Source organism: Trematomus bernacchii, unplaced genomic scaffold (genome assembly GCF_902827165.1).
Source record: "Trematomus bernacchii unplaced genomic scaffold, fTreBer1.1, whole genome shotgun sequence".
NCBI classification, from domain to species: domain Eukaryota; kingdom Metazoa; phylum Chordata; class Actinopteri; order Perciformes; family Nototheniidae; genus Trematomus; species Trematomus bernacchii.
In genome coordinates this window covers 18,343,799-18,371,618 of record NW_022987720.1, presented here as the reverse complement: position 1 = coordinate 18,371,618, position 27,820 = coordinate 18,343,799, and the positions used below count along the sequence as shown (strand labels likewise).

General features: G+C 38.7%; 5 protein-coding genes across 8 annotated transcripts; 4 read left to right on the top strand and 1 right to left on the bottom strand.

Annotated features, from left to right (window-relative positions):
- The first annotated feature begins 1,950 nt into the window (after positions 1 to 1,950).
- Positions 1,951 to 5,493, top strand: LOC117492220 (proton channel OTOP2-like). 3 transcript variants are annotated; one of them, XM_034142352.1, is made up of 7 exons: positions 1,951 to 1,977; positions 2,519 to 2,889; positions 2,977 to 3,113; positions 3,208 to 3,266; positions 3,860 to 4,002; positions 4,092 to 4,939; positions 5,031 to 5,201. In XM_034142352.1, exons 2-7 carry the CDS (start codon positions 2,520 to 2,522, stop codon positions 5,199 to 5,201), a joined length of 1,728 nt encoding a protein of 575 aa, XP_033998243.1. In that variant the 5' UTR covers positions 1,951 to 1,977; position 2,519. The 3 variants fall into 3 exon arrangements, with proteins under 3 accessions (XP_033998243.1, XP_033998242.1, XP_033998241.1); XM_034142351.1 differs by having other exon boundaries at positions 1,971 to 1,989; XM_034142350.1 differs by lacking the exon at positions 1,951 to 1,977 and having other exon boundaries at positions 2,454 to 2,889; positions 5,031 to 5,493.
- A 654-nt stretch (positions 5,494 to 6,147) lies between these two features.
- LOC117493334 (Golgi apparatus membrane protein TVP23 homolog B-like) lies at positions 6,148 to 8,843 on the top strand (the record flags this gene model as incomplete). Its single annotated transcript, XM_034143846.1, has 7 exons — positions 6,148 to 6,303; positions 6,508 to 6,575; positions 6,658 to 6,802; positions 7,270 to 7,359; positions 7,820 to 7,945; positions 8,038 to 8,166; positions 8,248 to 8,843. Coding segments are annotated over 7 exons (741 nt in total), but the record flags the coding sequence as incomplete, so codon positions are not given.
- A 419-nt stretch (positions 8,844 to 9,262) lies between these two features.
- Positions 9,263 to 12,036, bottom strand: LOC117493464 (5-hydroxytryptamine receptor 3A-like). 2 transcript variants are annotated; one of them, XM_034144028.1, is made up of 9 exons: positions 11,945 to 12,036; positions 11,705 to 11,844; positions 11,409 to 11,453; positions 11,224 to 11,330; positions 10,974 to 11,143; positions 10,439 to 10,554; positions 10,106 to 10,316; positions 9,887 to 10,018; positions 9,263 to 9,739 (listed from the first exon to the last, which is right to left on the bottom strand). In XM_034144028.1, exons 2-9 carry the CDS (start codon positions 11,798 to 11,800, stop codon positions 9,483 to 9,485), a joined length of 1,134 nt encoding a protein of 377 aa, XP_033999919.1. In that variant the 5' UTR covers positions 11,801 to 11,844; positions 11,945 to 12,036; the 3' UTR covers positions 9,263 to 9,482. The 2 variants fall into 2 exon arrangements, with proteins under 2 accessions (XP_033999919.1, XP_033999918.1); XM_034144027.1 differs by having other exon boundaries at positions 11,941 to 12,028.
- Positions 12,037 to 14,928: 2,892 nt separating this feature from the next.
- LOC117493199 (inward rectifier potassium channel 16-like) lies at positions 14,929 to 18,860 on the top strand. The gene is made up of 2 exons (XM_034143649.1): positions 14,929 to 14,990; positions 17,594 to 18,860. The coding sequence occupies exon 2, from the start codon at positions 17,620 to 17,622 to the stop codon at positions 18,760 to 18,762; it is 1,143 nt and encodes a 380-aa protein (XP_033999540.1). The 5' UTR covers positions 14,929 to 14,990; positions 17,594 to 17,619; the 3' UTR covers positions 18,763 to 18,860.
- An 807-nt stretch (positions 18,861 to 19,667) lies between these two features.
- Positions 19,668 to 25,510, top strand: LOC117492237 (inward rectifier potassium channel 2-like). The gene is made up of 2 exons (XM_034142379.1): positions 19,668 to 19,806; positions 21,984 to 25,510. The coding sequence occupies exon 2, from the start codon at positions 22,232 to 22,234 to the stop codon at positions 23,552 to 23,554; it is 1,323 nt and encodes a 440-aa protein (XP_033998270.1). The 5' UTR covers positions 19,668 to 19,806; positions 21,984 to 22,231; the 3' UTR covers positions 23,555 to 25,510.
- The last annotated feature ends 2,310 nt before the right edge of the window (positions 25,511 to 27,820 follow it).

Sequence of the window (27,820 nt, the reverse complement as noted above, 5' to 3'; positions counted from 1 at the left end):
TCCATCGTCAGATTATGACTGCAATAAATGTGGTGAAGGTTAGTGTTTCCTGGCGGCTCAGGTGTTATCTCTCTTGTCTTATCAGAAATGCATCTCCAGCTGATGAAGCAAAGGTTAACTTTCTGTCTAATGAATCATAGAAATCACTCAAATATTACAAATCATCAATATGTGCCTTCAATATTTTTGGGACAGTTTTGAGATTTCTTCAAATCTTCAAATGCTCACCATGAAACACGGTTTTCTCATAACTTCAGTGAAAATGCTCCAAACGGCCCAAAACTTCACAGGTTTGGTAAGGATGCAGCACACACACACACACACACACACACACACACACACACACACACACACACACACACACACACACACACACACACACACACACACACACACACACCACACACACACACACACACACAACACACACACACACACACACACACACACACACACACACACACACACACACACACACACACACACACACACACACACACACACACACACACACACACACACACACACACACACACACACACACACACACACACACACACACACACACACACACATTTTATGTTTTGATTAAAAACGTAACCTCTATTGTTATAAACCTATATATACTCAAGTAAAGGTACAAAAGTATTAGCATCAAAATATACTTAAAGTACCAAAAGTAAAAGTACTCACTATGCAGATTTCAGAATAATATATTTATGATATGTTTTGATTATAATTATTGATGCATTAAAGTGTTATCAAAGCTGGTAAAGTTGCAGCTAATTGTAATGACTTTGTATACTGCAGGGTAGCATTTGATTTAACTCCAGGTGTAACTAAAGTCTTATTTAAGTGTCCAAATATGTAAAGTAACTAAAGGTACAAAACAAGTGGAGTAAAAGTACACTATATACCTCTGAATTGTTGTGGAGTAGAAGTACAAAGTATACAACAGTGGAAATAATCAAGTAATGCACAAATACCTCAAAATTGTACTTAAGTACAGTAATTGAGTAAACGACTTAGTTACTTCCCCCCTCTGCACATTTAGAAATACAAAATATTTCCTGGAAATGTCTCAATGTGACTGACAGGGAATAGTCAGAATCACTGGTGTCATTGCGAGTTTGTGTTCTTTTGAATGAACCATTGTTCTCACTTAAACTTTCCATTGGTGGTAGGTTTGCCGGAGAAACATGAATGCAGACAAACATGGATTCATGAGCGACATGAGTGTCACAATGAAAAAGTACCTCTGCTATCAGCCCCACCCTGATAAAGTAAAGATCTAATATAAGCATTTGCACCAGGGACAGCAGACTGAAGAATCAGACGATACCCACATTGAAATTCACATAACAAAAGACACAGATAGTGGCTTTTCATGTATTACACCTCCAGCCTAAGAGACGAGCCACAGAGACACACTTATTAATTGAGCTATGCTTAGCATTGAAGAACTCAAAGTAATTCAAGCAGGGAATCAATAAGATAATAGAGTAACACATGTTACGCCTACATAAATATTTTAAGATCATGTTTAGATTGTGAGCTGCATGCAGTCTGAAAAAAGGGAATCAGGTAGAACCAAGTAACACACTAATAAAAGACTCCAGCCAAAAGTATTCATAAATGCAAAAAAGATAATGAACATTAAGAGTGTGCATGCTTTGTGAAGGCTTTTACAAGAAATACCTGACATTTCCAGTGTATTGTATAATATCAAAACATTTTGTTTATCCAAAAATAAACCGGTTTCTTGTATTTTGGAAATCGTGAGAAAAGGTTTTTTCCAGGAAACATCTTTTGAACTTTGCATTAGTATTTTGTGCAAAACAGGCTGTGTTTGGTAATAATATGGTGTTCAAAACAGATTATTGACATTTATGACTGTACAGTGAACCACAGTGTTTTTTTAAAGGCATATAAAAGGCATGACAGCTCAGACTGCCTCACAGGATCCCACTGCATCAGGTAGGCTTACAGGTACCCAAACCTCTTGTTGGATATTAGAAGGTCAATGCTTTGTTGGATTGTTATATGATCTACATTTTGGTAATTGTCAAGAGTGACTTTTAAATATATTTCACTTGTCCTAATGTTATTCCTACTTTTATTATTGATACAAAGAGGGTAGCTTAAAATAAAAAATGGATGTAAACGTGTTTGTGAATTCTCACTCAATACCGCACCAGTCACATGCATTGTTGGCAAATGGAGCCTGGAGAGGGAGAAATTAAATCCCATTTGTTGATTTGAAACTACTCTTTTGTGTAGCACCATCAGGGTGACAATTATGCTGATTTTGTGCCAGTGAAAAGGTTTCGCTTGGGCGGGATCTGTCTTTACAGGGACCTGATGAGTGGGTGTAGCTGTTAAACCTGTAATGTCTCATATAAAACAAGATGCAGAAAACCACTGATTTGTGAGCAGACCTTAAAGAAAGAAGGATGTGTTTGAACACTGGCTATGCATGTGACTGTTTGGCCGATGGCAATCCCTGTGAACCATGCAGGATGACCGTCAAAGACAGGGAGAGGGAGGAGGCCCACCTTTCCAACAACATCAATGTACCGAGTCGATCCGGGAATACATGTGAACCAGAGCTGAACATCCCTTCAAATGGGGTCCTTAAGGAGCGTGGTCGACACCTCGGATTGATGCTATCTGTGATCATTTGTTTAAACATTTTGATCCTGGGATGTGCCTTGGTCAGCGGCAGTGCTTACAAAGATGTTAATATCAGCAGCTCTGACCTGCAGATGTTCCTCATCGTCCTCCTCCTCCTCACCTCCATCTGGGTGGTTTATTATATCGCCTTCACGGCCAGGACAGAAAATGCCATTGCATACAAAGATTGCCATGCAGGACCTGTTTGGCTCAGGGGTAAGTAATTTATTAGAATTACGTTTTTGTTATATAATAATCATTTTGAAACAGTTTTATGATTCTGTTTATTGCCCCTTTATTTAGGAGGACTTGTGCTGTTTGGACTGCTTACTATCATCATGGACATTTTCAAGATAGCCAGCTATGTGGGCTACCTCCACTGCGATTCAGCTGTTAAGGTTGCATTTCCTGTGGTGCAATTTGTCTTCGTTCTTGTGCAGGTAAAATGACCCATTACAAGAAATGAAGCTCAATTAATGTACTCATTCTTCATTATTGCAAAAATATTGATGCAATTGTGCAATCTCTTTGCAGACATACTTTTTGTGGATCCACGCCATGGACTGTGTGGAGCTCCAAAGAAACATAACACGGTACGTGATTATTGAATTTCCTTTTTATTTTTCCATCATTCACTGTCTTTGTTAACAGGCTATTCCTGAGGGTATCTATGTGATACCTAAAAATGAACCCTGCTAAACACATCTTTTGTTCTATGGGACAATTGATAGTAACCTTGACAATTGAGAGTTTTTGTGTTGTGTAGTTGCTGCCACAGTAGTGATCAATTGCCATCAATAAATCATGTGGTTTATAAATGTCAGAGGACGTTTAATGATGCTTAACACAATTTCCCAGAGACCAAGTTGACGTCTTTTATAGTCAAAAACGCAATGTTGTTCAGTTAACAATAATATAGAACTAAGAAACCCAGAAAATATATATATATGATATTTAATATAATATTACACTGGAAACAGCATCTTTTTGTATTCTTTCTGTCCATTGACCTAAAGACTTGTGCTCCTGCAATTCTACATGGTTTGAAAATCCTATTGAATTAAAGTAAGACTTCTTTTACATTACTTGGTGGAAACTGAATTTTAATGTTGCACTAAAGTCACTAAAAGTTATTTTGTAACTGTTTTTGTCTCTGATCATTATTCTCTCTTGTCTTATTATTTAGCTGTGGGCTTATGCTAACCCTCTCCACAAATCTAGTTGTGTGGATGGCTGCAGTCACTGAGGAGTCCCTTCATCAAACAACAGTTCCTGAATATCCAAGCAACACCACTAAACTCTCTGGACGAAACCTATACATCAACAGAGGTAATTATAGCATTAAAGCACTTAAAACAAATTTAGAAATGATTAAAGTACCATGGCATAACATTTCTGTGCCCTGTTATGTCCTACAGCGGGTTATGGTGACGATACCTGCAAGTGCAGCCACACTTCATGCAGCCTCTTCAAGGAGGCCTACTACTACTTGTATCCCTTCAACATCGAGTTCAGTCTATTTGCCTCGGCCATGACCTACATCATGTGGAAAAATGTGGGAAGAGTAACAGAAGAACATGGACACCATAAAATCAAATTCCGCCCGACTGAGGTTTTTCTTGGTCCTTTGGCAGGAGTTCTCTTAGTGGTGGCGGGTCTGGCAACATTTATCGTGTACGAGATGGAAATACTTAAGTACAATAGGGATGAAGACAAGAAAGACAAAGTAGTAATGATCCACTTTGTCATGAATATAGTGATAGTGACACTAATGTCTGTTTCAACTGTGATCGGCTGTGCCATCTACCAGGTAGACCACAGGGAGCATGTATCAGACAAAAACCCCACCCGCAGCCTGGATGTGGGGCTGCTGGTGGGAGCCTCACTGGGGCAGTTCATCATCAGCTATTTCACCATCGTCGCAATGGCTGGCACTGGAGCCAAAGGCTACCTAAACGGGCTCAACTTGGCATGGGCTATCCTGATGGTGATCCAACTCGGCCTGCAGAACTATTTCATCATTGAAGGTCTACATCGGGAGCCCTTCCATGAGGTAGAACCAATCAGTGTGTTGGCAAATCCATATGTGCTGCAGCCAGGCAAAGATATGAGCATCCTTGAAGAATCAGACATGGACACAGAGCCCGGCCCGGTACTCACAGCAGACAGCCTGCACAACCACACAGTCGCGCACAGGCCTAAACTGTTATGGAAGAGACGGGTATTGAAGGAGGTTTGTGCGTTTCTGCTGCTGGGCAACGTCATCGTGAGTAGTATTTTCCCTCACATTCTCAAAGTTACTGTATTAAAATTCAACAATTACTCAATCTGTTCTCAACTCTCTTTTTTTTGGACAGCTGTGGATAATGCCAGCATTCGGTGCTCGTCCCCAGTTTGACCACACCACTGAAACTGAGTTCTACCAATTCAACATGTGGGCTGCAGTTGTAAATGTTGGACTTCCATTTGGCATCTTTTACCGCATGCATTCAGTTGCTAGTCTGTTTGAGGTTTTTCTGACATCATAACACTGCAGATCACATGATGTGTACAGACAAATGTTTTGACAATAGAAAGCTGTTTTGTATACATTCTAGTTTGTTTGATGAATCTTTGTTATTTCTTTATAAATGTGTGAAGTAGTTGTTCACTGACATATATCATCACTTTGTATACAAGTATGTGTGTCAAAGTAAATGTATTCAAAACTTTATTTTCAGAAGTCAATAATAATGGATTGCAAAGCTGATCTTGTATGACATTATTTTTGTTTTAACCTATGTACACACAAAATAAAGGCAATGTTTGCAATTAGTTGAGTAAGAGAATGATTGTGTCAACAATTATTATGATTATAATTTTAAGGATTATTGTTGTAATTATTTTAACAAAGGTGTAGTTAGCCGGCCCAATACAAAAGCTATAGTACAAACAGCCTATTTTGAAAGAGCTTTGTAGTCGAAAACCAGTTTTATTTTAGATCAGACTTTAGCCGATTGGGTGATTGAAGATATCGGAAAGAAAAGGAATCAACATTTTAGTACATTTTTAAGAAAATTACGAAACATTTTTATAGTTTCAGCCTAAATTGTGCTTTTTAATCTTTGACTGTAGGAAATTCTCATGGGTATTTTTCACTAAACGATTGACTGTATAGATTAAATCAATTTGATTATCCAAGGATAATTAAACTAATTGCATGTTGCAACCTTGAAATGATTCATTATGCACTAAATGAACAGTAGCCTACACTGTTATAGATAATATATGTGTTACCTTATTGTGGCTACTACTGTGGCATTTAAGTACTAGGCTTCTTTTTTTTAAAAGATATTGCAAACGTGTTAGTTCATGTCGTTTAATATGTTTCGAAATAAGTGCCAGTAGAGCGGGTTATACAAGAAATACTATGCACTGAGTCACTTGATTGAACGCACCCAACAAATGCTCTCTTAAAGAATTTTAAGAGCTTGAAATAAAAGCCTTACACTTTTGAGCGGATATGTTAGGTTTACCTTTGAGTCAGGCATATTAAAAGCCACACCTCCCTCCTTTGGGTCCTTAGCACACGGACTTGTTTACTACACGTCACCAGGAAATACATCCCGGAGAATCAACATGCTAAGACAGGTGATCCATCCTAATGTAGTTTTTCGGGATAACTTAATAACTATATTTATTTTTGAGTATGATATACCATTAGTTGACATGTTATACCTTAACATGCATGTATTTTTGGATTGAAATTGCAATTGAAACGAAATGAAAACGTTATACATGTATTTTACAAATTAGCATTAGCGTTAACCTGCTAATGTTTTCTCATGTTTTCAGGACTCCCAAGACGCTCCGCTTTTTGGTGAAGATGACGGTAACACGTTGGTTAGAAAGTCCAACATAAGGTGCTTCTTTTTGTGGTTATAGTTTAAAATTAACTATCCTGTTTTGATCATTGTTTTTTAAAGAATCAAATCTGTGTTTCAGACATCCGGTGGTCTCTTTCTTTCATCTCTTCTTCCGAACAAGTGCCATCTTGGTTTACTTACTGTGTGACATGTTCAGCAGTCGGTTCATTGCCTGTATGGTCACCATCATCCTCCTGCTGTCATGTGACTTCTGGACCGTCAAGGTGAGCAGGTCAGGTGACATAGGATCATTTATATACTATGGACTTGCATGAAAACTATGTCATGTTTTTGTTTCCCACACAACACCTTGTTTGCGGCACATTTAGGGCTGAAGGCGTTGTTTTCAGTTCCAAATATTTCGCAAGAATATTTCCTCGAATCATCAATGAATCATTTAGTTAAGAAGTTCCTGTTCTTCAATTCATCATCACATGAAAAAAAGTAGTACATCCCTACAATAAATCAGCTGTGAGGAGCATGTTTAATTATATAAAAACAATTCATTTGATTTTTCAAATTGTTGCATGTACATTTTTTCAACACACAACGGAAGTTACATAGTTATTATTTTTTGTTTAGTTTTGTCCCATGTTAAAACTGGGGGTTGTTTTTTGAAAATCTGCGTGTGTTATGTCTATCAAATCAAAGTGCCAGGCTTTCATTAACAGATGGATCCCTTTTTTTCCAGAATGTATCTGGCAGATTGTTGGTGGGCCTGCGGTGGTGGAATCAAGTGGATGAAGATGGAAAGAGCCACTGGGTATTTGAGTCACGGAAGGTAAGCAGATACATTTCTAGAATGCCTTGCAGGAATATGCACTGGGCTTTTTTTCAACTCAAGAAGAAGAATGACCTTTTCCAAAGAAAGGTTTTTCTTCTGAAAGACAGACACATTTATAAAAAACTAATCTCTTGTAAGCCAAACGGCCTCATCATGTTTCTTTTTTATTAGAAGCAAAGTCCCAAGAAAGTAATACATATCTGAGTATGAGGATCTTCACACACAATGACTGCATTCTTGTATGTGCACCTAAAGTTTCACAGGCAAGCTAAATAAGCCTTACAGCATGTTCTAAGTATCAGTATTTGCACTCCTTTTTAATGGTATAATGTAGCTGCATGACCTTATTGAACAATCAAACGGTGTAACATAGAAGTGAAGACACATTTTTGTAAGATTATGACGGTTTTGTATCTTGGAATTCATGACACAAAGTCTTGTTTATCTTTCTCGATAGACACAAAGTCTGAACACAACAAGCGGTGCTGAGTCACGGATCTTCTGGCTCGGACTCATCGTGTGCCCTCTCTTTTGGATCGTTTTCGTTTTCAGCACCATTTTCTCTCTCAAGATTAAATGGCTGGTCAGTTCAGTGTTGTTTTTAAAGTGAATGTGGATTTAAATTGCATCTTATTTATTGTGGCGGTATATCTCATTCCTCTTTGTGCCCCACAGGCTGTAGTAATCATGGGCTTGGTTTTACAAGGGGCCAACCTGTATGGCTATGTCAGATGCAAGGTGGGCGGGAAGTCCAACCTGAGAAACATGGCAAAGAACTATTTCACCGTTGAGATTTTTAAACAGGTATGTGAAGAGTAATCATACTTCCCTTCATACAGTTTTGCCTTAATGACATGATAACTTTTTACATTTTTTTCACTAAAGGCAATGAAGAAAACAGAGGGACCTTGAAGTTGAACAGAATGAGTGACAACCCGTCTGCAAAATGATGAACGCATGACGCATAAATACTTGATTCTTGTTGGTCTTTTTTGAGGTTATATGGGTTTTTATAATTTCTTTCAAGTTTTTGATAAAGCAGATTTTGTATGTGTTGTTTCCTCCAAGTGCATTGATCGATTCAGGAATAATTGCCAAACGTTTTCTAAAGAAATCCAATAGTTGCTTTTGAGAATACATTCATACAGTAGTTTATGCAGAGATCAGAAGTGTTATAACTTTTATTGAGGTAATGTAATTGTGAAATTGAAGCACTAGCATCACTGGCACAATCCTGAATAAGCTTTATTTTATTTTTAGAGAAGTTAAGAAGATTGTGTTTAAATAATTATTCCTGAGAGGATTTGGAACGAAGCAATACTTTAGGTATTTGTTATCTAAAACTGGATTTTGGAGCTAAAAGTTATTTAACTGCTATATGTTGTTTCAAGAAGCTTTATTTTGTCTGATTTTGTACAAACCTTTCTGGGAAACTGTTGTACTTTACAATACATAAATAAATACATATTATACTAAAAGTATCTCTGGATGGAAATGTAATTAACTAATGGCTCACCATTCCTATCATCAGGCATTCAAAAAGTATGTCTAATTCTTAATGAAATGAATAGAGGTTAAAATGTCAACAGGTCCAAGTAGGAAAACCTCAGCAGATACAAAGTGCAGTGTCCCCTGCCCACCTGCAGTGACTGCTTTAACCAGTAGGTGGCAACAAAGGACCATTTCCTTTATCTTTAATTTGCATTTAACATATTTGTATAGAAAGGCATTATACTACAACCACTTTATTCCAATACAAAATAATGCCACACATGTCTTAATATCATCATTGAGAAATCCTAGAGTAACATCTCCTGTTTATGAGGGCTGAAGGAACATGGTCTTGTCATGTGTGCAGATGTTAGTTTTATATATAATTCCATACACTGTGACTCAAAAGTGATTGAGGAGTGAAGCATGACATTCCTTTATTTGTATGATTTCAGAAATATGTTCACACACATCTTTATAATTGAGAGTATACATCTGCAGTATTTGACATATAGTGAGCTAAACAAGTTTTATAAATGTAAACTGAGATTGGCATCAATCGTTGTCTTTATATCCTGAACTTTGTGCGCTCAGTTAAGCTGTTTGTTATAGTATCAACATTCATTTTATTAATACCAGAATTCAAAATGGTTAACCACACATCTATACTTTACCATAACCATTATCATGGCAATAAAGTACATAGTTCCGCCTATTGAATAGAACCAGAAAAATGTCTTGTCCAATTTGTTGGCAAACTTCAAATCTCTGTCCTTTTTCAGTGTGTCTGCGTCAACAGCCTCCAGGAAGTTGACCACCTTTTTCAGCATTCCACCATCCTCCTCTGGGCTGCTAATCTGAACCACACTAACGTCAGCTTTGACTTCTGTAGGGAGTGAAGCCACAATGAGAGCAGGTTATATAGTGTTTCATCAAAAATAAGGACTACTTAAAATCCCCTACTCAATAACAAAACAGAAGTCCTTTAAAGGCCAGGTCATTCTCACCCTCTTCCTCTTTTTGTCCCTGTTACCTGTGTTGTCGGGGACTGTCCCTTTGGAGCCGCAGCAGAATATGAGACTACCGTCTATGGCCAAGCGTGTCAGCACCAGGGACACCAGCATGCTGAACACCAGGAACACCAGACAAATGCAGAAGTGGGTTCCTGCAGCAAAGACGAGGTTGTTAGTGACTCAAATGATGCTGCTGCTGTGTATCTATTTGGTTTGTGTCTGCATGTGAGCTGACTGACGGATGATGGGGCTGCAAGAGCTGTCTCCAGGAAGTATATCGTTGAGGATGTTGAGGAACACGGTGAAGCTGAGCACCAGCGTGACCTTGAAACAGTTGCGTTCACCACCTCCCAGCGGCAGAGCGAAGCTGACCATATCAGCCAAGAGGATCAGAATACTGGGCATCAGTAATGTTATAAAGGGGTTGGTAGGTTTGATACTTAAATTCACCTGAGGAACATGGCAGACAAAATGACACATTACAATAGAGAAAGGCTATTACCACTTTTGCACCAATAAGGTGAATTCTTATGAAAAGTCTAAATGACCATGCTACACGTTCATGAACTTACCAGGATGTATTGACGGCTATCACTTTTATTCTGAAGTTCCACATAATCAGTTTGCCAATCTCCCTGGCTACCATCAGCACTAAACACTTCCTTTATTACCAGCTTAGAACCACAACCTGAAAGAAAGAAAAGGGTACTCTACTGATTTCAACCCTATACCGCTGACAGATTCATGATATGCAGTTTAAAAAAAAGATCAAAATCAGTGCAGCAGAACCAGAGATATAGTCCTTTTTATTCCATCTCTAATTCTGGCAAAACCTGGCGCCCACATTACCTGCATTTAAAAAAAATCTGAGTAAACTAATGTGGCCTAATTTTACAATGTATAAAAGAAAATTATGAAGATGCCTTAATAACTGGAAATTCATCAAGATAAGACCCAAAAAAACAACAGCGCAGTCACTTGAGACAACATTTTTTATCAAAATCTTCTTCAGAATAATCACAGATATGTTGATTGATGAGTAAAATAGGTGCTTACCATCGAGTTAGTGATACAAAAAAAAGTATAATATTTGTTTTCATAACATACCGGTATCGGACCACGATTGTATGGCGACTGGACAAGAATCAAAAGCGAATGGATAGTTGAAGAGGTTGACTTCACAGTTCACCGCTGCGTTTATGACCACAGAGTGTCTCAGTGTGCCATCACTCAGTACCAGCAGATCCTTGGAGTTGTGCTTCATAGTTGATTCTATTCTGCACAGGTTAAAGACAACAGATGTGAATATCAAGAGGTCCATTAATTACATTTGTTGGAATTGTGTCATGAACCTTACCCATTTGTTACAAGGATCTCTGGGGTCCAGACTTTTCCAACTGGCAGGACCACGTCTTCATAATCGTAATCTGATGTGTTCCATTTCAACTCAGGATCTGACCATTCCTGTAGTTTCAAATCAAATTGAATGTGATTAAAACATTTATTTATTTTGTATCCATCTGTAAATATCTACAAACGTACAATTTTAGCTTGCAGACGACTGATGAGGCGCAGGTTCTTTGTGTCCTGTTAAAAAAAAGTCAAAATCATTGGATGCTGATGGAAATTAGACCTGTGTGCTTGTGTCTCAAATTATTGCTGAGATTAATAACAGTTTGTAATGTATCTACTTTTGACCTGATCAAATTACATTTTCAACAAATATTCAGCAGGTACTGTACAGCAACATCACATGATACATTTGTATTTCTCTTTATGTTAACAGGTCTAAAAAGAGAAACAAGGTTCTCAGATAGCGGCACAAAACAGATACTCACAACTGCCAGAGTCTGGTACTCAATGAACAGCACTTTGATCACATGGGTGCAGTTCTCAGTCTGTGGCTGTGATAGAAGGCCTTTTTTGATCAACATTTCAGCCAGACATCGGCGACTTGTGCAGACTGCATCTCCACATCCTAAAGTAGAAAGAAAAAAAAATGAAGCATTAAATATACATGAATACTGCCTTTAGTGTACTACCAATATAAACCCTTCATTTAAGTTACACTTACCTACTGTTAGTAAACTCAGTAAGAGAGCTTTCCAGTTTCTCAGGAATCTTAACATTTCTGAAAATAAGACTTCACATATGACTGATAACTGCAGACTGACTGATGGCTGTTTGTCACCCTGACATGACACTTAAATAGGCTGGACTGTGACGTTTCACAACATATTGGCACCACCGTGTAAGCAGGACAATATGGTCGTCTCATGTTCAGCGCATCCCGCAGTCCTGTGTAAATAGACAGAACACAAATGCAATTACACTGTTTACCTGCCAGCAGACACAAGTAAAGCTCCAGCTGCTTTTTGTCATTATATCGTGCCATCCTGTATTTCAATGGGACTGTATATTTAACTTAGGAGTCCACCACCCGTGGGACAAAGACAGGTTTCAGTGTATTCCAGGAAGATCATTACACAGAATGGCTTTTGTTTTGACAGCTGCTGATGAATTCAGGTTTAGTCTCCCTTACTTTTGACAATACGAAACACATAATCACTATATGAGGTTAATTAGAATCTTTATTACAAAAAAACTGCACTGCCAGAACATTTATTTATGTCTTACAGGATGAGGTTGTCATCTGCAATAATATACGATTTAACATATTTATGAAACAGTGTTATTTTTAAAATAAAAGTTACAATTTCATAGTAGTTGGAGGATAATATTTTGTTATTAATCTAATTTTTATTACAACATTAAATAAGTATGATGATTTAAAGTGCTAAAATAAGGGTCAGTACACAGTGTCTCTTAAAACTATTCAATATAAAATGTATCTTAGATTTTTAGGCATGCTCTTTTAATAAAAAAGCCCAAAAAGGTTTATCACATGACTGTATTACTGTCTTATTTCTTATGTGTTTCTGCTTTATTTCTGTGTATAAATAGTATTTCTCAAAATCGTATTACCAAACGTGACTTTTGTACATTTTAATGGCCATGTGTATAAAAACAGAGTAGGGCATATAAAACCTTACATACAAGTTTTATGAATGTGATTTTATTTAAATGATTGGACCACTTGACCAACAGGTGCTTTATCTTGAATATTTTACATTTGTGTCATATCAGATTGATCTGATCAATATCAGTCAATGAGGTTATCACCGCCTGGTCTCGAATACGTGCCTCCCGGTCATCCTGCGTGTTGGACTTGCATTGTTCTTATTGTCTCTTATTCAGGTTTTACTGAGAAAATACAGCAGCCTCTCGTCTCTCTTTGTCTGGCACCCAGGTTCAAAACACATTCTTTGAATTCTTGACTCCTATCTTTAAATCAGTGTTCTTTCACTACACAAAGCCCTCTACCATAAAACTAAGCTCACTCTGTCCCCGCCAACACGTTGTTGCTTTTTAATTATGGTACTTTATTCATTGAAATGATGGCTGTTTTTATTTAAATCTTTTGACATGTCGTAGCGTGTATTGTTTATAATACGACTAATTTAGTGATTTATCTTATATCCAATAAGTTCATATATACCTCATGAGTCAAAATTGACGATATATGATGATATATATCATGTAAAACACATATTTTGTGTCTTTAAATTGTGTTTATTTGGTACACCTGTGCAATTGTGAGTTAACACACCTGTCTATTAGGCCAATCCGGGGTCAGCATTTAGACATGTGGACATGGTGATCTGCTGAAGTTTAAACCAAGCATCAGAATGGAGGAGAAACTTGTTTAGGTTTCCTGAATGTAGCATAGCTGGTAGTGCCAGACAGGCTGGTTTTATTTTTCATGCATGCAGTCTGTAGAATTAGCAGAGAATGGCCTTATAAAAGAAAATATATAGTGAGATCACATTGGCTGGTAAGAGATTTGATTTAAAGGGCCCTCTTGCCCAAATAAAGTGCCCTGATACAACTAATAAAGAGGTTACAAATACCTAATAGAAGGTCTGCACACACACACACACACACACACACACACACACACACACACACACACACACACACACACACACACACACACACACACACACACACACACACCACACACACACACACGCACACACACACACACACACACACACACACACACACACACACACACACACACACACACACACACACACACACACACACACACACACACACACACACACACACTCACCCACACACACACAGTCTAATTTAATCCTTTATGATGATTTATTTTTGCATTATCGGTTGTGCATCATGGTCGTGACCCACTTAATTAAATACAAAATTAAACAAATTGAAATGTTGGATAATGTTGTAATTTCTCGTATGGTGTGGACAGTTAAATCAATTGGACATCAATATACTGTACTGTTTCACAGTTTATGGTTTTGTTATGTACTGCGCTAAAGGAAGTGAAATTCTCTTAGTGTGAACTGCTCTTTCCAGGTTATCTCTCAGAGGAATGTCTCTTATCTCTGTCTTCACACATCATCTTAAACAACCAATATGTAATGAATCAGGTAGGTTTCAAAGGACAGCCTAGTTTTGTTTTTAAAAGTAAAACATGACCCCTATGTTCTATTTTTAAAACCACAACACGGTTGTTTGGGTGTTGTAGACCTCTGTCTATCGTCAGATTATGACTGCAATAAATGTGGTGAAGGTTAGTGTTTCCTGGCGGCTCAGGTGTTATCTCTCTTGTCTTATCAGAAATGCATCTCCAGCTGATGAAGCAAAGGTTAACTTTCTGTCTAATGAATCATAGAAATCACTCAAATATTACAAATCATCAATATGTGCCTTCAATATTTTGTAAATACTTATAACGCAATACCTATTTCAACATCTAAAGACCGTTAAAGGGCATTTATGTTTTTTTCCTGAGGAACCTCTAAAATATTCCATAGACCATAAATTCTTTCAGATTGTCCAATAAGGTTTCAGAGGGAAGGGATTGCTGTGATATCAGAACTAAATTGGACTTTGCCACAGAGCCAGCCCACAAACATTGGTAACAGACTGACCCTGCAGGTTAATTTCACTGTGGCAACACATCGCTTATACCTCGACTGATGGGCCCCGGACAACTCTTTTTGTCTTTTTTCTACTTTGCAAGTAAGATGACTTTTACAATTTACCTTGTGTGCTTTTACAAAAACTATCTATAAAGAATTATGACATGAATGCAATTTACTAGTGTCTATGCTGAGGAAAAAGTGCTTTTTGTTTCTTAAAGCACTTTCAGAATTCTTGTTGTAAGAATACTCAAATATTTGTAAAATGGTTTAAATTGTCACAAATGCAGCTGCATAGGTGCACAAATCCCACAGACTAATATTCCATAATATTAGCAACAGCCAAGCTAAATAGAAGGGAAATAATTAACTACAAGTTGTAAAAGTTAAACATTATAACTAATTTAAAACAAATATAACAGCAATTATTAAGTACTGCCAAGCATGAACTGAAGAGACGTCTTGGAATTTAAAAGGACATCAGAGAATTGATTTTCGTTTTTAAATATTTTAAATGTTTCCTATTAACCTAAAGTTTGTGAATTCCTGTTAAATATGGGGAAACATCAACATTTGTTGTTATATAAACGGCATTGATTGGAAGTTGTTTGAGGATTAACCCTCATAACACAAACTATTTCCAGGCAATAGTGAGAGTTATACAAGAAAACATGAGGTGTTCTTTAGGAACTAAGACATTTCATTCAGGTTTGAGATTCAAGCTTAGGTCCAGATTGCTCTCATATAGGCTACCAAAGACTGCAGTGTCAAAATCGCTCAGTGTGATCACAGAATGGCTCACAAAAGGGTTTGAAAGGTGAAAGAAAAAGGTTAAATTGATAGAAAAAAGGCAGTGAAATATGTAAAAAGAGGTTAAGAAATTGAGACTAACAAAAGCACACAGCAAGGCTACCGGAAATGTTCAGAAAAATATATATATTTGGAACCACCATACCTTAATAACATAGGCTTGCCTTATAACCTACACTTGTCCTTCTCCATGGACTGCTTGGCTGCTGTGTAGAAATCAGCAGTCTGTAACTGTGACACTGCTGCTTATTCACCTGCTTACAAATGCGTGGTAACTTACTATAACTACGCATTTTTATCTACCAATTTATCATATACCATCACCACCTGCTACAAAAGCATTGTGACACAACAATGTATGACAATGTTAAATATATCTGTAGTCTAATTATAGTTATATGCTTTATTGAAACACTCAAGTTTTGTCACTATGTTTGTTTTCTTCTTCAATTATTTCTTAAGAGAGTGGAAAACAGCAAAATCTTATTTAGATTAACATTTGCCTGACCGAAAGTAAGGATGTGTTGTAAGCCATTTATCATAAACTGAGATAAAGACCAGCTACATGTTCTCAACTGAGTCAATTAAGCAGTAAACTTTCTAAATGAAAGTCGAACTGACTTCTTGGAAGGAACAATATCTCTTTAAAAACACATTGATCTGTGAGTGGGTTAACAAGCTGAAACTTGATAGCGTGCCTTTCATCAGTGACAACTCAAATGTCCGATTACAAGTCTTGAAGTAGAGTATACGGTATAAGAAAGTGATAACAATGTACTGACAATACAACATAATGTGTGTTTTATGTTCTATCGAGTAAAATAGGGGTGTGGTTAAAGTCTGACATCTGAGGAAGCATTTGGAGGTGATAGCTATTAGAGGTGGTTGGAGGATAATAATTGACCCCCCTTAGGACATAAATAGAGGTCACATTTAGCTTAATTAACCAAGACACACTTTCTTGGAATTAGATTACTTGAGCACTTCATGACAATTGTGCATGCATGTTTGGCAAAAAAACATAACAAGCTTTTTTTACTCACACAAAGTCCCATTACTTTTCAGATTTTTCTAAAATGTGTCAGTTTAAGACTTTATTTAAAAGGTTGCACCTGTCTCCTTTGCCAATATGTTTTGGGTCACAAACAAAGAGATAAGCGAAACCCATTAAAAGAGGTAACTCTCTGTGGTAAACAGATTTCCCCCGACCAAAAGCCAGTAAATATTGTCGGATGGTCATGACCAAATCTATATATGTAAAAGAGTGTCTAAAAGAAAACGAAATTATTGTTATTTTGTATGTTTAAGTCAACAAAAAAACACAAAACAATAAAAAATGGTGTATAGAAATCAAAATCAAGACTTATTGTCATTCATTTAAAAAAAAAAAAAACATGCTTTTTATAATTTAGTTTAAGCTCTAACTTTATAAAAAAAAAAGAAATTGAATAGGTTTTTTTGGATAATTGAAAATGCTTATTTTATGTTATGTTGATTACTTTAAACATTATTTTAACAAGCTGAATAAAAACAAAACCTCTGCATGGTAACATGTGGTCCTAATGCAGACATTAAAGTGTTTATAGAGCAGCTTGCAGTCTTGACAATATCCAGGCCGTAATGGAACATGTGGTAAATAATCAACCAGTAAAGAAATGTTGATCTTGAAGTACATTTTTAACACCCTGAGCTGGGCACTGCTCAAGTCGTTTGCTTCTGACAGCCCGAGGCATGGAGTGACCTCGGCTGCTCACTCAATCATGAAGGATTCAGCTGAACAAACAAATTTGAGAAAATGTACCATTTAAGTCACATGTAATGGGTAAAATGCATTCACTCCAGCTCCTTTGTCATCCTAACATGCATTTTCTCATTTCATTTTTCTTCATACAGGAGTCTGAGAGCCAGTTTTATTCACAATGAGCACAGAGAGGAGTGAGCAAGTCATCATTGATACCAACTTCACCACAATCCACACACTGGGCAGTAAAAAGGAGGGCAGGCGGCTGCGCTACATGCAGAAAGATGGCAGGTTCCCAGTGGTTTTCCAGAAGGCCCCTGGATACTGGACCCCATACCTCATGGACATCTTCACCACCCTTGTGGAGATCCGCTGGAGGGTGACGCTCCTGGGTTTCTCTCTGTCTTACATTCTATCTTGGCTTTTCTTTGGTCTCTGTTATTGGCTCATTGCGAAAGTACACGGTGACATTGACGATGTATCTAACAGTCCCTGCGTGGAAAACGTGCGTGGCTTCACTGGAGCCTTTATGTTCTCAATGGAGACCCAGGCGACCATTGGCTACGGTTTTAGGGGGATGACTGAGAACTGTATGGTGGCCATTATTTTGGTGACGGTTCAAGATGTATTCAGCTGCCTCCTGGACACCATCGTCATTGGTATTGTTGTTGCTAAAATGGCCTCCGCTCGTAAGAGAGCTCAGACGGTTGGTTTCAGCAGCTGTGCGGTGGTCAACCTGCGGGACGGGGTTCTGTGTCTGTCATGGCGACTTGGGGACTTCAGGGGAAATCACATCCTGGAGGGTGTCGTCAAGGCCATGTTAGTCCGCTATATGAAACAGCCAGGGGGATCTGTTGTGATGTCATACCAGGACGTACACATCCAGGATCGAGACATTGTCCTCGCCACTCCAGCCACCATTGTCCACAAGCTGGAGCCTGGCAGTCCCCTCTACAGCATGCGCCCTGACGACCTGCTGGGGGAAGACTTTGAGCTGGTGGTGTCTTTCACCTACAACGGTGACTCTACGGGGATGCTCCACCAGTCTCGAACCTCCTACACACCAGCAGACATCCGCTGGGGCCAGCGCTTCCAGGACATGCTGAAACTGGGCAATAAGCACTACAAGGTGGACTACGCTCTGTTCAATGTGACCACGTGGGTTCCTGTGCCACTGCTCAGTGCAGAGGAGTTGGACAGGAGGGGACGTCCTGTAGAGGGCAGTCTGTCCCGCGGTCCTCTCGTTGCATTGGACAAGAGGAACACTTGCAGAAGGAATCCTCACAACACTGGAGAGGTCATGCAGCAAACCTGTTTGTGATTAAAATAGGATGATTGGTGATGGACAGTGTGATAAGGTGTGCTCTTGTAAATATATTTATATGTGAATTTATAGACATTGGTTATAATCTGTTTTGAATGGTTGAGATGAATAAAATTCATTACCACAAATGTCATTTGTTGACATTCATAAAAATGTTTCTGGTTGAGTAAATACGTTCTCAATGCCCGACTTTCCAACAACACAAAAAATACAAAATGAACGTATGATACCATAGTATAATAATTTATAATAACAATAAATACACGAATAATCAGTAAGTCAGCTTTATACTTTAACAAAAACTATATCCAATCTTTCAAATAATATGGAACACAAATAAAAGCTGCCTTTTAAACTCAGAAACATGAATTATAATAATAATGTCACCACATTATGTGATGCCAGCCCTTGGTTGTCCTATTTGCAGATATACATCGCCACCTTGTGTTCACCAAGTGCACTCAAAAGCACTCCAGCAGTGATGCTTATTTTGGAAAGTCACAGATTTCACATATAGGATTTACTCCACAATGACCAACATATTTTCCTATTCTCAGACAGTATAGGACAAAAACTAATTCTCAAGTTAATACTTTGAATACTTTCACCACTCACATACAGTGTGTTTTTTAGCGGCTCTGGAGATGCCCTGTTCTCAATCTGACGTTTGTTTCCTGTTAAATCAACGTCATGGTTTTAGAGAAAAGTGGGTTTGACTCTCCCTGTCATACACTCAGACCGATAATGTAAACCCACCATGAGGGCTCAGACCCTCAAACAGGCGCTGCACATTTTAATTGGTCGCTACAGTGATAGGGGCGGGGATAGGCACACGTGTTTTTAAAGTATGTCTATGCAACGAGAAACATCTACTTCAGTATTGCTGGAGAGGGTTATGGCAGAATTTGCATCGCCAGACGGGAAGCTAAGTGAACCTAATAAAAGAACAGCAAGAATAAAAGGGACGCAGTGTGCATGTGTGGAGCATATGGGACTCATAACAACAAGGACGCGGACAATTTGCAACGCAATGACCAACAGGTAGGTGTAATAGGCAGGGAATATTTATAATTAACTCATAAAGTGATGTTGTCTGAAAAATAAATCTGCTCTCTGCATAATTTATGTGAAGCCTCACTTCAAAAGTAAAAGTAAATTGATTTCCTGTAATAAGATTAATTTCAATTACGGGGAAATACAGTTATTTATTATTAACAATATCTGCATGTATTATCATTATTATTATTATTATTATGGTTATTAAATATTTGTTTTGCTTCTTCTGCTATTGGAGATTGCAGGATGTAGATGACGTGATCTGTATCGCTGACTTCCTTTGATTTAACTAAAGTATATAATACTATACTGATCTTGTTGTTGTGTACAACACATCTAAATATGACTTTAAGGTAGATATGTAAAATGACAGCAAACAATTAAATAGTATTCTCTCATAAAAGTATTAGTGTTGTAAAGGTTTAAAACAAAAAATGCTGTCTGTTGAAAGATTGGTCATAGTTATTGATTGGTGTAATAAAAAATGGAGCAGCTTTATGTAACCAGTTTCCATCTGCCTCAGCTGTTGGCTCTAATTGAGAACACACGCAAAACAAACAATCACAGGTTTTGCCTCCTCTGGCCTTGAACTATCATAAGGTACCAACCTGCAGTAACAAGGGATGTTATATAGTGAGCACATATGAGATTAGTGACCAAAAAGCCATTTGCATTGAGAGGAGAAGAGAGTGACCTAAGTGCGTGTAGTGTGAGTTCAGTGTCAGTGCATCAACACCACGAAAAGGTAGAGATTGATTTGCAATGGGGGTCAGCTGTGTTTAAAATGTGTCCTCTGTTTAATCCAGGCTGCTTAAAATATGAATCACACACTTTTGAAGGATCTTTAGCATTGTAGCCTAAACTGTGTGCATCATAGACTTTCGTTAAGTCTGCCTTGTTCCAGTAATATAATACAAAATACTGAAACAAAACAAAAAGGTCACTAAATAGAAAGTACATGTATGCTCATTATTGAAACTGGATATTGTCCTTCTAATAAGGACATCATTTATATCATTACTGGGGAAAGCATTTCATAATAAGTCATTAAAAACATGCAGAAATAAGATATGGTACCTACATGTTCTATTCATTACTGTATGAATGGTGCCTCATATTCCCAATAGTGTGCGTGACAGGTTGCTCTTTGTAGTCGACCCAGCAGTGACATCATTACTTGAGAAAAACAAAGATGATGCAGGGGGATTTAGCACCAACCCTTCAAATCTTATCCTACATGACTTCTGATCACTTTCAGAGTCATTCACTAAATGAAATGATTGAAAAGAAAAAATAAACAAACTGTTTCCTGTGTTGACACCTGAACTCTATACTATAAAATTAAATCAGGGATAATCTATTAAGAATATCTATTGAAAAGTTCCTGTAGACTAAATGGATCTTTTCACTTTGACACAACAGTGACTCTTCGATGAGACAGTGTCAAAGTGGAGTTATTTTGGCACTAGCAGAGCATGTCTGGCTGACCATGGCCTTTTGTAGCCTGTGGTGGTGCATTTTAATGGACCTCTCACAACACACCAACCAAGTCAATAGCTTTTGTAATTTAGTTGTCCTTGTGGCTCTATTACATATGATGCAAGGTTACTGTCGGTTTCGGAGAAATAGACCCATCCTCTCTGAAATGCAGCAAGGATCATTAAATCTCCTCCATGATTTAGTGGTGCAAACTGTAGTTGTGAATAAACAGTGGCTATGTGTGTTCTTCTCGTGTTGCTTTCACACTTCTTTGGTACAGAGTTTTGAGACACATCTGCAAAGAGCTACAACATGTCTTTGTTTCAGTGGCTCAATAGATTAACATGAACTTGGTCTGTAATTTGATTCAGCTCCCCATGGTCTGAGCTGCCTACTCAATACTTACGTTTAGCAAGGAACACATCCTATCCTTCTTTGGCAGCTATCAAAGTGCTTGAATAATATAGTTAATCTACTTGTAATGCACTACGCATTCCCTGTGCTTTCTGGCTGCACCACACACATTTGTATATCGTCAGTGTAGGTAAGAATAGCACAGATAACTATGAGTGTGCACTGCATTATTTAGACGGCAGGTAACCACACACCCACATACACTGATCTTTGCTCTGGTTTCTGCTGATTACTTTAAAGCGTTTTTTCTCTCTTGTTAATTTCCGCAGCCCACTTCACTGATGAGGTCCAAAGCAGCCATCAGATAGGAGTGACCTGCCCTCACCAAAGGTGCACAACCCGCCTGCAGCAGCACGGACCCTCCCTCCATTGGTCCCCTTAGGGTCTAGTCCTGTTGTCCACATTTTCTTCTTGAGTTTGTCCCCAGGATCATTCAAAACTGTTTCTCCAACGCTTCTACCAAAAACTTAGACTGTTTTCCAAAGCAGATTCGGCCCAGCCCTCCCAGGCGGAAGTCATGGGGAGTGTGCGAAGCCACCGTTACAGCATCGTCTCCTCTGAGGAAGACGGCATGAAGCTGGCCACTATTGCCGTACCAAATGGCTATGGAAACGGAAATGTCAAAAAGGTGCACACAGCGCAACACCAACAGAGCCGCTTTGTCAGGAAGGATGGCCACTGCAATGTGCAGTTTATCAATATGAGTGAGAAAGGCCAGCGGTACCTGGCAGATATCTTCACTACCTGCGTGGACGTCCGCTGGCGCTGGATGGTGCTCATATTCTGCCTTTCTTTCCTGCTGTCGTGGTTGTTCTTTGGCTTTATCTTCTGGTTAGTGGCCCTCTGTTACGGGGATTTAAACAATTCGACTCAGATGTGTGTTTCCAATGTGGACAGCTTTACCGCTGCCTTCTTGTTCTCAGTGGAGACCCAAACCACTATTGGCTATGGATATCGCTATGTGACGGAGGAGTGCCCCATTGCGGTCTTTATGGTCGTCTTCCAAAGCATTGTGGGATGCATCATCGACGCTTTCATCATCGGTGCTGTCATGGCCAAGATGGCCAAACCCAAAAAGAGGAATGAAACCCTGGTGTTCAGCCATTATGCTACAGTGGCCATGAGGGATGGTAAACCTTGCTTGATGTGGCGCGTGGCGAACCTTAGGAAGAGTCACCTGGTGGAGGCCCATGTCAGGGCCCAGCTGCTCAAGTCCCGCACCACCGCAGAGGGAGAGTTCATCCCTCTGGATCAGGTAGACATTGACATAGGCTTCGATAGTGGCATTGACAGAATCTTCCTGGTATCTCCAATCACCATTGTTCATGAGATTGATGAGGACAGCCCATTCTATGATATGAGCAAACAGGAGTTGGAGACGTCAGAGTTTGAGATTGTGGTGATTCTGGAGGGCATGGTTGAGGCTACAGCCATGACCACTCAGTGTCGGAGCTCTTACTTGGCCAGCGAGATCCTCTGGGGCTATCGCTTTGAGCCAGTGCTCTTCGAAGAAAAGAACTACTACAAAGTGGACTACTCTCGATTTGAAAACACGTATGAGGTGCCCAGCACACCCCACTGTAGTGCAAGAGAACTAGCCGAGAGAAAATCCAGCGCCTCCAACTCGACGAGGAACTCCTTTTGCTACGAGAACGAGGTGGCTCTCGAAAAAGTTGAGATGGAGGAGGAGTTTGAGGAGGAGGATGAAATCAGGGAGATAAAGGCTGTTGAGGTATGTGCACTTGATGACACAAATACAGATGTGGTGTCAGACTCTGAGTGCAATCTGGACTCTTTGCCCTTAGAATCAAGGCCTTTGACAGCAGAATCTGAAATATGACTGCAGGGATAAAGAACGGTTAAAAACGACCACATGGTATTTTAAAACTTTTACATTTTACCCTGATGGCTGTTGTTTGTTATGCATGACGGTTTGTTAAAGACTGTGTCTTGGGTAAAAAAGTTCTCTATGCAGAAGCTCACGGACACAACACCATGGGAATCCAGATGGTATATTGTTTATGATGAAACTGGTGATAAATGACCTGCTTGGATGGTTCTAAAGGGATGAAATGGGTTAGATGCCTTCAGTGACACACTGTGCAGTGTGCCCTTCTTAAAGAGGTTTAGTAAAATAGCCAGTTGCTCATATACAATTACCACAATTTAATGGAAAATACAGTTCATAATTCTAAAGGGCATATTTTTCCTGGGTATAATAGATATTATTAGTAGCCTAAACATCACACAAGGTTGTGACTTCATAAACAAAAATATAGATCAAAATTAACATTTGAACCTGAAACGTTGACACTTAAATGACAACCTTCCTCCATATTTGATTTTGTCATTTCACTTAAATAATCTTGTTTCAATGGCTACTAAAAATATGTTGACCCATTAAACCACCTGCACAAAGGCCGCTGTTTGTTAATGAGCTGGTCTCTTAGCAAAGTATAATAACAGTTCTCTTCCATGTGGTCTTGCATGGCGTTACTCTCATTGCGTGACGCAGGAAAGAGATGTGAAAAACAAATAGCTCACACATGGCAAGTCTCCAAAGTTCACTTATTTATTTCACCTAAGGAGTCCTGTCCTGTGCAAGCTATTTATTCGTTTTTCATTGTGTCCTCACCCTCAACTCATCACCTACCCTGTTAAGTTTCGATGTGCAAGTACACTCCTATTTGCAGGAAAGAGCACACTCTTCTCCTCAGCCCATCACATTGTCTAAGTATAGCATCTCTTGCAACGTGTGCCTTAACAAAAGTCTCAGTCCTGGTGGAGGCACACACTGCAATAGATGTCACAGGAAGAATAGGCATTAAGAAGAGATTCACTGTGAAATGTAATGCCACTCCTTAAGGTCTTTGCAGGACTTCATGTTCTTATGTGCAATACAGGTCGTGGAAGCATTACAGGAAGCTCAATCGTGAGCTGAGGTTATGAATGTTGATGATAAGTGCTGCTAAGTTACATATTGTATGTTTAGATGGAAATCTAGGAGCCAAAATGTATTATTTGTAATTTAAAGTATCGGTTTTGAAGATTGCAGATGCAGCCTATAATGTTATTGCTAGATGTAGACGAGCATGATTCTGTCCGTGTGTTTTCCAAAGCTGTAGTGCATTTTTATTCCTGACCAGAGAATTCCCCCAACTTCAGCAGAAATTGTTTTAATACCCAAAGCCAAATGTGTAGATACATATATGAGACAACAACCGTAAAATAATCTGTTAGTGGATGCTGACCTAAAAACTGTAGCTTTTGCTCATCTAACAGTGGTTGGTCGTTGAAACATTGCATTAATTGAGATGATGCTGACATAGTCTGCTTTATTTAAAATCAATGTGTTTGGTGTGGAAGTGGTCCAGAATTTGGACACATAGTAGTTTCCCCTCACACCTAACCACCGCAGGTCTTGTGAAGTTATTTGTCTGAATGGACCTTTGCTGATAAATGGTACAGTCAAAAATAATGCAGCACACTTGACTTCCGTCTTACAGGAGATTGAGCTACAATGCTTGAACTCTTATTGTGACACATTCATGCTTGGATTACATTTCCACCTCTATGTTAAGGAAATCATTCAATTAAAACATTTGATCTGATCTTACATTGACACCTCTCCTGTCTTAGGTCTTTATTTTTCTACCAAGGTCCTACTACCTTCCTGCACAAACCAGAGACTGTACAGACTTTTTTTAATCTTTTGTAAATTATAATGCAAACACTGTATGATTATATTGCAGTTGGTGAAAACAGTTTATGTCCTTTTTTCAATAAAAATGTGAAAAAAATAATAAAAAATTGTGAATTAATTGTTAAAAAAGTGCACTTCAGTGGATGATACTTTGTGTATGACCTGTACATGTATTATTAATTATTAGACTCCATTAAGCAATGCATCTAATTTTGACCCAAAATCTGTGACATCTGGAGGCTGGCTCGACTGTTTTAGATGTGCTCCTCTAATTGTTGTTATCTGTCAGAGCTCACCCCATCATTAGCTCTATTTCACCAAACTGAATCACTCCATTTCGGTGAAGGCCCATCGAAAACCCCTAGTATATCAGTCGGCTACGCTGGAAGTATTTTCTTTTTGTAATGGCAATGAAAATAATGCCTCATCCTCTCCATTTTTGTAAACTGTAGAAAATAAATGATTTCTAAACTACAGAGACATTTAGAAATAAGCGTGGGTTTATATTGTAGAACTAATATTTTTCAAAGCCACAAATAAACAATAGGAGTCATCATCCTGTCCTGAACATGTATTTGTTAATTCAATGTATTATATTTCTTTCTTAGATTTCCAAAATAGATTAAACAAAGGGGATCTCTCTACCACATGGACACACATATTGCGTAATACACAACAGGACCCAGCCAGCATTGTGAGGTCCATCACTTTTGGAATTCAGCATAAATATGCACAAAATGGGATCAACATAGTTGTATCAGAAGTGATGGTTGGGTTTGCTCTATGACACATCTGTCAGCAAATTTAGTTTTCCATCCACGGCTGCATTATGCCAGCATGAGACGTAGTCGAGGGATCTATTGATCAGACACATCCGAAGGGAGGCAGTGAGCCGATTTGATTTGGTTCTACATAGGAAGTGGGAGCTGCCTCCGGGCTTTTTCCACATTAGCCAATGAAACTGCTACAAAGCTCCGGCTTGGGGTGAAAATTAGGACTGTCCCTTTTCTGTTTAGAAATCCTGGAACCTCTGAAATTATGTTTTACTCAACATTTCACTGTGTGTCCTGTTTGTGCCCGGTGCCCTGTTCCAAAGAAATTGACAGCCAGCGTTGGCCAGAGAGATCCTGTCAATGATGCCGATGACGCCTCACTGACAAAATCCCCCATCTATTAACAACAGGCTAATCAACTTGACCTTCAGATCAGAGGAATTAACATAAACATAAACAATTCGACAGCAGAGCAAAGAAACATAAGGTCAGGATCCGGAAGGAAAACAGGTATAGGCAAGAATATGATCTCAACAAAGATAAAACTAATACAAGTAAAAGTGTGGCATTTGTATTATTTTACCCTTTGAAAAGGCTCAGAAACACCCCTGGTTTATCTCAGGGACTGACACTTAGAGAAAGTTTGTACACATAATTTTAGAAGTGTTAAAACACACAGTCATATTTATCGCTCAGGAGGAAGTGTGTGTAGTCTGGACAAAGTCTTTCCTGTACATATTTAGAAAGGGTATTATATCAGAAAAAAATATCTGGGACACGTTCACAGACTGCAACAGTATAAATAGCTGGAACTGTATGGGCTTGGCCTAAATGCATGTCTAGTGCTGTGTTCAGAAAAAAAATATGTGTCAAATGAAAGAGTGTAATGAAGGTTTTCAGTCATTTAAAGTGGACCTATCATGCTATATTTGAAAAATATATTGTAGGGCCATACCTATACAAAACATGTCTGTGAAGTTTTTTTTTTCAAAATACCAAACAGATCACCCATTGTAGCCATGCCTCATACTGCTCAAACCCCTCTTTTGCAGCCCTGTTAGAGAAACGCGGATCTTGGGTCCTTAGCTTGAAAAAAAAGAAAGAAGAGGAGGCGGAGCTAATGCCTGATCAGAATTCTACCGGAGATAAAGTTAAATTCGGTTGTGATAAAACGCCATCCTGTTTAAACCACGCCAAGGATTATTTCTGAAATAGTATGGAGCTCAAATGCTTTTTCTCTTGCAGGTTTATCACAAGGTGGGTTCTTTTTTTATTTCCTGCTTTTTAAACACATGTGCTCTTCAGTACAGGTTAGCTCTGAGTGTTAGCGAGGCTTGCTAATGTAAACAAAGACGAGATTACGTCCAAAACACGTCAGGCATTGTTTCTGATAGCAACTTTCTGTGGGTCCGCTGACGTCACCACGGATGGACACGTCAGTTCGGATGGAAATCTGTATCCGCTCGTTGTACACCCGTTTTGAAAAGATTTGGGTACGGAGGAAAAGAGAGAGGGTTTTATTTTCTGACGCTGCGTGAGTTCCCCGACGCACCGGGGACACATATTTATGTATAAAAGACATCACAAAGTGCATTTTGCATGATAGGCCCCCTTTAAGTTATACAATTTG